Here is a 13,128-nt window from a genome sequence, read left to right as displayed (position 1 = left end):
CAGCTATAGGCCTACAGCTTTCATGCTTAAAACATAACTTGTTTTTTTAAATGAAAGAGGGATCATACACAAACAACATAACGGGTCAGGGTAACGTAACCCTATCACAACAGAGATCAACAACCTATAACAGGGCCTATGCACAGAATGCAGCTATTCAATACTCATTCTTGTTTTACGAATATGAGCATGTCTACTCAGGGGAGAGGCGGGTGTGGAGGCGATTCACAATCAGGCCAGCTGTAGAGAAGATCCTCTCAGCTGGAATTTGGGCATAAGATGAGGTTTGAGTCTGCGTGATCTGCGTGTAGGTAGGGGCAGCAGCCATATCATTAGCTAGAACTAGCTAGATCTGATGGATTTGGACATAAACGCGAGTGAAGTATAACCAGGCGCGAGAGAGAGAGAGAGAGAGAGAGAGAGAGAGAGAGAGAGAGAGAGAGAGAGAGAGAGAGAGAGAGAGAGATCAGCACCTGCAGCTTTTTTCTACATTTATGCTTAAACTTGCTTGAAAATTACAATTAAAAAAGTGAATGCAGGATTTGATATGTTTTACGAGACATAAGGGCAGGAATTCAGAGGGAAAGGAGCAATTTTGAGCTCTGCTCTTAAAAACGGCTTTTTTTTAAGGTCATACGTCCAACGCGTCATATTACATCACGCAGGGGACACATCTCCGCTCTCTGACCGCGGGTATAGTAGAGTTGCGTTGAGTAGAGCGGTTGTGTTTTAAGGAGCTGGTATTTTTCGGTAGTTTTACATTGTATTTCACCATTTGTAATCATGGTGCATTATTGTGTTTGTGCAGGTTGCACAAATACCAGCCTGTCAGGACATCGAGTCCACAGTAAAAAGGACCGGAGCTAGCGTTCGTTCCTGGGTGCGTTGTGCATCCACCTCCCTGCAGCACATACTCTCCACAGCTTTATCAGTAAACCGTATTACTTCTCTCCCCCCTAGATTGAAAATCTAGTGTATTCATCATTTTCCTACACATTTATTCACAGGTGTCTTTAACCTGGAAGTTGCTCTTTAACTCATGTGAAATCATTTTATTTTCTCCCTGCCAGCAATGGTTTACGGTTCTTGTTACTAGCAAGATGTGTATTCAGATATTTAGTAATAATCTATTCGTACACTGATTGCTGTATGTGAACGATGTTGTCGAACCCTTACCTTTAAAATTGCATCATCACTTTATTTCTCAATGAGCTGCTTTTATCAGTTTGTAAGTAGGTGGCTTTGACAAAAGCAAAGTAACAGAAACTTGGCACACTTAGGTGGAGACCAAAAGCCGATGAAAAAGAAGGACAGTTTGAGGAAATGAATGTAAGATTAAAGAATTGGACCAGTAAAGCAGAAGAGCCAAGTGGACCAATTATCTTTACCCGACTATATATCAGGTCCACTTCACTTCCTTTCCTCTTCTTCTGCTGCTGCTTCAGACCACAGCATGTTTTAATATGTCTATAGTCTTTATCTAATAAAGTATATTGCTTTTCTATTTTACCATACTGTGGGTCAGAGCAAAGGCTCAGTCATGGAACACTTCATGGTCTAGTTGAATTTCCTTTTCAGGAAAACGGCATACAGTAAATGACAAGAGTCAGAAGAAATCAAAGGAGAGGAAGTACAAGAGGCAACAGATGGATGGATGGCTGCAGCTTCAAACACTTTATATAATAATGTGCCAATAATGAGTAGCAATGCAAAACTGTAAATAAAAGCTGCACCTGTGATGGAAACCCTAGCATGCCAATATCAGGCAGCATCCACACATATTTGTTCTTTGCATGAAACTTAATATCTGTGTGGGCTTCTTCACAATGCAACCAAGATGCTTGCTTAAGCATTGAAGCGAATGTAACAGCGTGGACAGGGGGTGTTTCTCAATCTCGAGTAAAGCTGCTCCAGAGCCACTATTTCAAGCATAATACGTCATTGAGTGCCGCCGAAGTACTGTTCCAATGTCCAGCAAACTTGGAATTCTACCGAGCCCGGCGTACTTCGTTTGGAGAAATTTCGAGGCTGCACATGTGTAGATTCCGCGGTCTTAAAATCCCCACAATGCTTTGCACACGGACCAATTTCCCCAAATCTGTGGAAGAAAATGTAAACCGGGGCCTCTCATATGACGCACACCTGCACACTTACTAGCCTGTTCCACTCTTTGTTTTTCCAAATGCCAGGAAGTATTCTTGCCTCGCTTCTGAAGCAAGACGCTCGGAAGACATGTGCTACCAAGCAAGCGTACTCGAGATTGAGAAACACCCAGTGTGTCTATTCCACCAACGGACTTACCCAGATGATCAGCTGCAGTTCAGCACAAGCAGAAGGATGGTATCAGGGAGAGGAAAGAGATCAAAGTCAACTGAAAACCTGCCAGCATGTAACGCTAACGCATGACATAAAGGTGCAGAAGTGTGTGTCTGTTGGAGTCAATGACTGTTAAGCCAAACACAGCATTAGTATGTTTTCTTTTGAAAGATAAACCATTATTAGGTTTTTCCCAACTTCCTGTTTTTCTATTTGTGGGACATGTTTGGTAAACAGAAAGGAGAGTCACATGGACAACACTTCGAGTGCTCACACATTTTATGGTCTGAAGCTCAGCATTGTTTAATGATAATTAAAGTCATGCAGACAGCTGTATGTAAATGAGACACATGTTATGTAGCAGTATTAGTAATGATCATGTACAGTATACGTTACATTCCAAAGTAAAATGTACTGCACAGTGGGAGTAGGAATAACTTTAACATTTTCTTCATTTGTATTAATAGTTTCTTGCATTTATTTTCTAGAAATCGGTTGACATTAGGATTCTGAGACATCCAGTGATTCAGACCTATAACTATCATCATCTCTAAACACACTGGAAGCATATTCCTTGTATTTCTGTGTACGTAGGTACAACTTCAGCCAAGAGAACTGCAGAAGGGAAAAGCCCCTGCCCTCTCAGAGAGTGTTTACCAAGTAAGGTAATGTTTAGCGGCACTAAATCTCTCTAGTCTAATCACTCAGGACAGACTTCTTCTATACACATCACTGCAGTCTGATGAGAACTATATACATAGGATCTGGACATCTTCCCATTTTCAAACACGAGGTGGCATTTTTCCCCCCAAGTTGTTTCTACAACTGAAGCCTTTCATGCATCAATAATCTTATTTTTCCTGTAGGTCTATAAACGTAAACAAACCACTTCCAAAGCTCAGGTGCATATTTTCAAGTATTAATTAATTACAGCATCTGGATCCTGTCAATGTTTTGAAATTCTTCCATCCTGATGCACACTAGTTAGTTTACACAACAGTCAGAACAAAAATGAGGCTGTACCTGTGAAACCCAGATTCTGGGAACATGTATATGACTAATCCGTTTGCGTGAGGGACATAAACAGTTCAAGTTTCGATGTTCCCGATTAAATTGCAAACTAAAAGAGGATAACAAAAACATTCTGCTAGTTTGCTTTCCAATAATTCAATCTGAACAAATTCTTTGAGGACACTTGAGACTGAAATATTTCACTAAGCTTGGCTTGCAATGCTTTAAGTCCTTAAGTGTGTGATCCCTGTACTTAAGTTGTTTTTATTCCTGCACAATAAGAATATTATGCAGGTTTCTATTTTGTATCATGAACTTTTCTTTCGTTTTCATACTCTGGTAAAAATGTAACGACTCCATGAGAACAAGAATTAGTTCAAGATTTGTGTTAATCACTTTAAGATGAACTATAGCTATTAATGTTATTTTTGATCATTCACAAGGTTTGGTTTATATAAATAATGACAGTGATGTTTTTTTACCTTTCTTTGCTTTCTTCTGAAGTTTCAGTGTGTCCGAGGATTTCTTTTTAATTTCCTGCCGGGCTCTTTTATACTCTGGTACAGATGGACAAGATAACAAAAGAAAACCAAATCTGTGAAAACGTATTGCTAATTTACAATTTTCCATAGAAAAAGTTATATCATGTGGAACAGAAGAATAATCAAAAAATACTGAAGCACATCATTGAACATTGGTTAAAACGTTGTCACTTTACATCGCTTTAAAATGTAAAATGTGTATCCTATTGTCGAAGAAGATTCTTGATCAGCCAGTTGTGTTATTGTTACATTCTTCTATCCTACCTTTAGCATGGTCCTTGTCCAAAGTGTTGACTCCTCTTTTCCAGTCCTCCATCTGTTCTTGTAGAGGGTTGATCATTCCCTCCAGGAAGGCCCTGTGAAAACACCGGACATTTACTACTAATCTGGGCTGCGCTTCATCACTTTAACCATTCAAATCTATCTCAAGTTAAACTATTACAAACTCAAGTTGTGACTATTGGAATTAATCATAAACACTGATTGGGTTCATTATTTTCATGAATCACATCCAAAAAACATTTTATTTAGCAATCATATTACCAATCAAACTTTATTTCAAATGTGAACAACAAGACCTGCTCTGCAGGGTTTGTCACGATAACTGTCACCTAATTATAAACTGGCAGACAGACTGCAGACAAAATCATTATGTCTGGTTGGCCTTTCTGTCTATAAACTGTTTGGTCTATTATGTCAATCATTAACAGGCAGAGAAAGGGGAGGAGGAAAACAGAGACTGAGGTAAGAAACAGTCTGCCTATGTCTGACTGTGAGTCACAGGAGGAAGCAAGAAGCTGCTGCAGTCATGTCTGTCAATCATTACCAAACTGTGTCCGTCTTGTATTTGAGATGTATTTGTGAGTGTGGGAGGTGGGCAGCTGCAGGCTTACTGCATGAAACTAAAATTAGACTCCCTCTTGTAGACATTTCTCCAAAAGTGAGTGTGTGTCAGTGGGTGGGGGGCAACCACAGCCCCCTGCGTACAGCCTCTGCTATGGAGATCCAAGTGGAATCTCTACTGAAATGCCACCCGAAATTAGAGAGCCCCTTGTCTGTGCAATATGTGTGTGCGTGTGCGTGTGTGTGTGTGTGTGTGTGTGTGTGTGTGTGTGTGTGTGTGTGTGTGTGTGTGTGTGTGTGTGTGTGTGTGTGTGTGTGTGTGTGTGTGTGTGTGTTAGAGAAAGATGTGGTATGTGTGGCAACACTGAAACATTAGAGATACTTGTGTTGCCAGACAAATCGTCTCTTTCCCAGAAAATCCCCGACGGGCGGCATTCTCACCCACACACAATAAATGTCAAGAAATGGAGGGTATGCTGAGATTTGAATGCAGACCATTTTATTTGAGTGAGGGAAACAGTTTGGGTCAAAGTACACTAACTGAATGAGTGAGTTACTTATATAAGAAACACTGCAAAAGGCAATAAAGTCATATGTTTATCTTTGAAAGTTTTAAAAGCTTGTTGCGGAGAATTTTGGTCTGCAAAAGAAAATGTTTTTCGTAATTTTAGAAGGGACCTTTATGTGACATACATTATGAACTACGAGTAATGCCTTTTCAGCACAATAAAACCACAGTGATGGGGCTTATATACATGGTTAGCTCAATTAAATTCCCGCTTCCAGCCTACAATCCAGCCAATCCTTCACCAGAATTGCACGAGAGATATATATATTACATCCTGTATTTTGGTAAATATGGAGACAAAGTAAAGGTAAAAAAGCAAACCAATACATGTGATGTGTTGCTTACATGGAGAACTGTTTGAGTTTGGCCTCTATGCTGCGATGTCTCATACACATCCTGGTCAGCGCTGATCCAATGTCTTTGGTTCCACCTGAAAGAAATAAAGAAAGACAAAGAATTACTATTTACATCGGCTTTTAATGACGTAATTGCTAATATCCACAACTCGTCTGCACAGCCAGTACACAGTGCTTTCCAAGTCTGTTTTAGGGTTTGATTGTCTGAATTGATTCACTAATAACATGTTGAGTTACATTTCCATTACATCAGCACTGCAGCTGCGTCATTTAGCAGGATCTCCTAATACATAGGTAACTAAATAGCACAACACTGAAATACAGACACAGGGATTTTAAAATGTGCTGCATTCAATCATATGCGAAGAAATGCTACTGAACTACACCAACAACAATCCATCATTTATTCTTCTTGTTTTCTGTGCATCTAAGAACTGAATGTACAGTAAACCAATGTAGTATATTGGAGTACAGTATACAGTAGTCAGCTAATCTTGTTAGTTAACTTCATTATAGACTTTTGCCTGTACTTTCTAAAAACATCTGTAACAAGCACTCACTGAGCCCACTCGCTCAGTGGAAAACACTGACTTATGACTGGCACATGTATTCAGGTCCAAAAAGTAATGAGGAGTTGGAGCTGGAGCCTTTACATGCTTCAGGCCAGTGTCAGTTTCCTGCTAACAGGATAACAAGCTGTCTACTGGAAGGCCTCAGGCTCTCTGGCAGCTAAGCAGAGACTTGACGTTGATTGACAGAACTATTGTCCTGCTGCTCAGTGTGACTAGTCGGTTTCTCTGTGGGGTTGAAGCACCACTGTGTGTGTGTGTGTGTGTGTGTGTGTGTGTGTGTGTGTGTGTGTGTGTGTGTGTGTGTGTGTGTGTGTGTGTGTGTGTGTGTGTGTGTGTGTGTGTGTGTGTGTGTGTGTGTGTGTGTGTGTGTGTGTGTGTGAGAGAAAGAGAAGGTAGTGGCAGAGAGGTCTTGTATGAAACTGTGTCGAGATCTTGCAACATTCTGTCCAGTGATCAGAGTGTGTGGGTGTGTGTGTGTGTGTGTGTGTGTGTGTGTGTGTGTGTGTGTGTGTGTGTGTGTGTGTGTGTGTGTGTGTGTGTGTGTGTGTGTGTGTGTGTGTGTGTGTGTGTGTGTGTGTGTGTGTGTGTGTGTGTGTGAGAAAGAGAAGGTAGTGGCAGAGAGGTCTTGTATGAAACTGTGTCGAGATCTTGCAACATTCTGTCCATTGATCAGAGTGTGTGGTTGTGTGTGTGTGTGTGTGTGTGTGTGTGTGTGTGTGTGTGTGTGTGTGTGTGTGTGTGTGTGTGTGTGTGTGTGTGTGTGTGTGTGTGTGTGTGTGTGTGTGTGTGTGTGTGTGTGTGTGTGTGAGAGAGAGACAGATTGGTTGTGATGATCTGATGTGAAGTGTGAATCCCCTCCAACAGAGCGAGCCATTCTGCTGTCAGCACAGTCCTTGCTGCATGCAGAGACACACACAGGGCTGTCATTCACTCGCACAGAGATTTACAACACACAAGCACACACAAAGTTGTCTTTTACTCTCGGCGGCTTGACAAAACAAATGCAATATGCTGCTGATTTTGCTTAAACACTCACTGAATGGGTTTGAGGTGGTATAAAAAAATACTCCAAGCAGGAATGAATTACAGAACAATCCAAATGAATGTATTATTGAATGGTAATGAGAACAGGGCTAAGCAAATGTATGTTAGAACAAAAAAACATTCCTCAACGTCTAACATTGGTGTGAGATTTCTTTGGAGCTGAGCTGGAGTGGAGCATATGTTTTAAATTACTGATGTCTAAATTCCTTTGAATCCTGGGTAAAGAAATCTTAAGAATTTTATTATATGTCTCTTGAAATTAAAACAAGTTACATACAGTAAACGCAGAATATTTGGTGTCAATCTCTAAACCTTAGCGACTATAAAATATATTGTGTTAAATCTTCTCTGCTATGGTCTGTTCGACTGAGCTGAATGTGTCTACCAGAAGGAACTGAAATCAACTGTCTCTGCACTCCACAACTAAACCAGTGGAACAGCATCTGTAGTTTTAAGTCTCAGACACCATGTAATTATGAACAAACAGTTTGTCTAAGAACTGGTTTACAGACAATCTGTATCTGTCCTGTTCTTCTGAAAGACCAGAATTAGCTTTCTGTGCCTTTGACTGCTCGGAGACACTGTACACGGAGAGCCACAGCATGACAGTGAATGAAGCCATTCTGGATGGCAAATGTAACGTTCTAGTACCTGTCACCAAAACATAATTTAATGCAAGTCCCATTGAGCCCATTACAACCTCAACATTTTTCCTCTTTCCATTCATCAGTCCGTTTCTCTTTTACTGTGCATGCTTGTTATTGCAGAGGGTGTGGCTACTCCATGCCATAAAAGACCTTCCTGTTATACAACACCATAATGCTCATTCATTCCTGCGTTGACTTGTTTAGTCATCCTATCCACTATCCATCTGTCCTTCTCGCCCTCACTCTGACTTCTTGTTATTGAAAAGGGTGTGGCTGATGGATGCCATAGTACCACGAGGAGGCCGCATAGCCAAAGGAAAGAACGTAGGATTAAATGGGGCAAAAGTTTTTCATATAATAAAGTTACTGTAGAATTGCAGCCAATGCTGTCAAGAGAAGAGTCTGCTTTCAGTTGATTATTCCATTTCCACTACCCACACTTCTAGATTTGATATGAGGCAAACAAGAGAACCACTATCTGCTCCTGACTGCACGCAAGGGTATGCTGCTATGGGTGTGATAGAAAGATTAAACTCTAGGACACACTCAAGTCAGATTTTGTGAGATTGTTGCAATACCCTCTTTTCCATATGCAACAATTCCACTGAAAGACATACGTCAAGAAAGAGACAGAAATGTGTCTGCAGGCATTGGCATTGCTCAAGATATGGGTATGGCAAAAGGTCTCCTCCCATCCCATGAGCATAAACAGGCAGAAATTCCAGGTGACCAAGCCTTGTAATTGTAACCGTTACACAATAGCAACATGAATGATGATCATGAGAAAGTTTTTTTGTTTATGTAGTTAAATAATTAGGAGGAAAAAAAGAGACATGCATGTTTCTCCATCTCAGAGCAGCCATCTAGTCAATGGGGCCTCTGCCATTTCTGCCAGTTGCCGTGGAAACAGTGCATTTATGTTTGCATGTCTATTGCGAGTGAAAGTCTGAGTATTAGGCTTGAATAGTGTCAGGAGGGGACCCTTTGTTTTCTGCTTTGTATCACTTGCATGTCATGGCCTACTCCAGGGGAAGTATGATACACGGTCTAACCTAGAAGGCCAATATACAGTTATACACAGCACTAAAGCGTATTGTAAGACAAGTCAATACTGTTGTTTGCTACTTCTTAAGGTATACATGTGAGCTGTTTTACACATATGACAGAGGTTTGCCCAAGGTCAATTCTGTCATTATAATCAATTTTATTTAGCATATTTTCGATTGTGATACTGTGCGAAAAGATTGTTCTTATTAATACTGATAATGATTTTGATGGCATTACCCAATACTAGCTCACATGCCATCAGAAGAAGTGTCAAGAGTTAGGATGTTGGCTAAAAGTGGATATCAGGCAAATCTGCCCTGTTTGTGGAAAGTTGTTGCTCTCATGATGAAGTGGCTGCTAACACACATCGTCTACTCTGTCTAGCACCGAGTGACCCCTGGATAGAAATAGCTCTATTGGCAGCTCCAGTTGTCTACCCCACACACACACACACACACACACACACACACACACACACACACACACAGCGAGACACACACAAACACAAGTTTCAATTGCTTTACTCTCCGGCTCTCCGGCCAGACCGCTGCCGTGTGTGTAGTAGCATAGCTGGCTGTCAATAGAAATAGCTGCTGTGTGACATGGTTGTTTCTGAGGCTTGTAATTATTCCAGCAGCACCAACACTTACCCAGTCAAAAACACACATATACACTTAAACGCTGTAAGCTCTACTCTTCAGTGCATCCGTGTACAAACGATGCCAAGCGGATGCTTTGCTTTGTTAACCTACAGAAGTAAGCGTGCAAGCAGTACTCGCTTACTTGAGAAAAAATGTGGCCACAAAATGCTTTAATGTTTCACAATATGTTGGCTAATGCATGATGTGGTAAGCATGCAAAAAAATAGTCCCAGGCCAAGACAATTAAAAATGTCCCACAATAGAGTATACAGTATAAAGTCAAATAATGTTCTTGCAGCTGTTAGTTAATCCCTCTGTGTAATGTTTTAAAATTAAGAAAGGACTATATATTTTGATATAGAATCCTAACAATCTGTAGTTTATGTGGGACATTCTGTGGGAACTAGTGTCTCTCTGGTCTATAGGGACATTTGTGACCGAGGTGACAGATTTCCTTTAGTGTGTGTGTGTGTGTGTGTGTGTGTGTGTGTGTGTGTGTGTGTGTGTGTGTCTCTACATGTGTGAGAGAGTGAGAGAGATAGTATGGCAATTTGATGACGAGCTGCCAAGTCTGTCTCTGTCCTAAACCCCCATCCAGACTGTTCCTTGGAATGTCACACTATGCTGACACAGAGTATGTGAGAGTGTGCTAATGCATTTTGGAAGAAAGCAGAAAGAAGGTCTTTGAAAGGACACTACATTGAAATGTGTCAATGTGTTAGAAATGTAAAAGGCACTTTTTTGTATCATTAGCTCCTATTAGACTGCTTAGCCTGTGTACTCCTTTAGAACAGACATCCTGTGCAAGTGACCACTGTTTATTTTGGGCTAGTATTGCAATCAACTTACTTGCAAAATAAGCTTGCTAAACAGTTATCCCTCATCCTCACTCATGCTCTCTCCATGATTAAATAAGGCTTGAAGGACAAAGTTCCTTTGTTTGTGTTTATATAAACAGGAGACTCTTTCTGGTTGCCATGAGAACTATTTGATGAAATCTGACACCATCGAAAACGTTAGCACCAATACAGCATCGACATGAAACTGGCGTCATCATTTCTGCCCTCACAAAATAAGGCTGTTATGTTAAAGCAGGTCTGATGCTTTGACCGCTAATTATATTAAAGAGAGGGAATTTGTCTCCACATCTAATATGCCTGTATTTATTTAAATGATCTCAAAAGGGAGTCTTGCATGTTAGCAGAGATTACAGCCTATCATTAGAGGAAAGGTGATATGGTGAGAGAAATACAAATACATCTAGGGAGATAGGGAATGGTGGGAAAGTGAAATGTGCCAACATTGTTATGAAAGACAACCAAGAAACAGCGAGGAGAGAAGGATGAACACTATCAAGCAAAAGGGAAAATGATAAAAACTGGAGAAGGGGAGTGATTTGGTCCGGGTAGTTTGGACGTGAAGCTCAGAGAGGCCCGCGAGCTGAAACCAACTCTGAATGGGCACCAGATGGTCGCTATTAACTACGGGCCAGTGGTTACACTGATAAGAGACTGGAGACCATACAGCTGGACACACACACACGCACAAGCACACGCACAAGCACACGCATTTACCCAGCTGGTCAGAAGTAAGGAGATCTGTTCAATAGATAATTAGAGAGCTGTGGCGAAAAGGCCACATCAACAGTAAGAAGGCTACATTTAGGAAATGCATATTTTCTTCTTTATGTTTCTTATTAAAAACGATGCTGGCTGCGTGCTGTGTATCACTAATGCTAGGGAGGCAATGCATCATTGATAACATAGTAAAGGGCCTCTGCTGCATCTTATGCTGTAAAGTATCCCAAACAACACAGACATTGAACTTTTTATTTTCAAAAGTTTATTTTGAACTTATAATATCCATTCAAAAATAGACACTAATTATTTGGCAACAAAGCATAACAAAAATGACGTATTCCTGTGTGTTACTGTGTGTTAAAGAGAGAGACCTGAGTAAAGAATTCTTTCACACACCCCTCCCCACACACTCGTAGCTGAGCAGTTGGCATACACAGATGGAGCCACCCACCAAGCAGAGAGACAGGCTAGGATTTCATTTTTTGATTTATATTTCTACTCTGTCAGTGTGGTATCATACTGAAAGTCTATAGTTAAATATTCAATAAACTAAGTAGTGCATTGTGAGTGGTTTGAATTAGTCTCGGACTTGTTGAAAAAGGGAATGAATGTAGCAGTGAATAAGTGAAAACAATAAATCAAAACAACGATCTTGATAAATCTACAATGCAATCATACAAGTTATGGGGTTAAGCAAGAAGATATGTAGGGTTAAAAATCAGCATGGTCTCCAAGGTCAAGGCTTATTATAGTCTGCTGTAATAGTTGCCCTGGCCTCCTTGGGAACCACGCTCACATCTTCATTCATCAATAGCTGCTGACAGAGAGTCAGCTTGCCCTGTCTACCCACACACACACACACACACACCAGAGAGTCTAGCCTCAATGGGCAACAACACATGGAAACGTGTGGGCGAGCGAAAACACACACGCACCTGCTGCAGTGTGACCAGTGCTGACACACAGAAACTCTGGACAGTCTGACTGCAGCTCCCAACAGCTGTCTTCAGAAGACAGGAGAAGGGACATGAAGGAGAGGATGTGCACAGAGCAGAGGAGTTGAAAGAAAGGAGAGAGGGAGAATGAAAAAGGATGAAGATTATGTTCAGATTTCAGTACGTTTACAGGTTGAAAAAAAGGTTTTCCGGTATTGAAATCTTCTTTGGTTGAGTCTGGTGGTAATGTTATTGGTGCTATATTGATGGAATTTGCTTTAAACACAAGATATGCATGTTGTGGCATTATCTGGTTTTATTCAGTTATATAAAAAGGTGTATTTTCTAGTGTTAGGCAGAAATGATATGGTCACAATGGTTAAATAATCTGGAAAAAAAGAAGATTGGAATCAAAAGAGCCAGTACTTTGATAACGATATCAGCATTACTACTATGTCTAACATGATTTCAATAATCCGAACACTACCATGAAAAAGGACACACAAACTAAAGAGAGACTAAATACTCTTATCTACTAACCATTATAAGTTAAAGAGACATTCCTGTAACACGTGAGCATCATATTCACAGGAGAGACAGAAGGACAGAGGAGGGAGCTGTTCAGGTTCAAACCCATGATGTTGTTTGTCAATGGTTTGCATCATAGCCAAATGAGGCATCAAAACAACAGCGGGCTGACGTCTGAGTGTCTTTGTGCAGATGGTGAAAGATGACTGGGTGTGTAGCTTGGTGACGATATTCATCAACATTGGCAATGGGCCAACAATGTGGCAGATTATAATACTGACTGGAATTCTACTAGAGGCATTAACAATCTGTCATCTCCAAAAGAACCAATAGAGACTTGTCGGAAACTGTAGTTTTAAATGTGTGTCGGTGTGCCACTGCAATGCAGTGAAATGCATCCTGATGAACAGAGCATGAGATTCCCTCTTACCCTCCTCCACTCTCTGAAGGCTGTATCTCCCCCATCTCCTTTCCTCTTTCATCCACATGTGCTTCTAT

The 13,128-nt window shown here is 40.8% G+C and overlaps 1 protein-coding gene across 6 annotated transcripts in view; it reads right to left on the bottom strand.

Annotated features, from left to right (window-relative positions):
* Positions 1–13,128, bottom strand: part of LOC307045742 (protein MTSS 1-like) — a 52,605-nt gene that overhangs the window by 13,937 nt on the left and 25,540 nt on the right. For all 6 annotated transcript variants that reach the window (XM_079691660.1, XM_079691664.1, XM_079691662.1 and 3 more), the window contains 3 exons: positions 5,626–5,710; positions 4,134–4,225; positions 3,810–3,884 (listed from right to left, as the gene is read on the bottom strand). In XM_079691660.1, the coding sequence (XP_079547786.1) occupies positions 3,810–3,884; positions 4,134–4,225; positions 5,626–5,710 (252 nt within the window). The remainder of the gene's footprint in view (positions 1–3,809; positions 3,885–4,133; positions 4,226–5,625; positions 5,711–13,128) is intronic.

This window comes from Notothenia rossii (assembly GCF_949606895.1).
Source record: "Notothenia rossii genome assembly, chromosome: 7".
Taxonomy (NCBI): Eukaryota; Metazoa; Chordata; class Actinopteri; order Perciformes; family Nototheniidae; genus Notothenia; species Notothenia rossii.
Note: the sequence above shows the minus strand (reverse complement) of the source record. Positions and strands in the feature narration are given on the sequence as shown.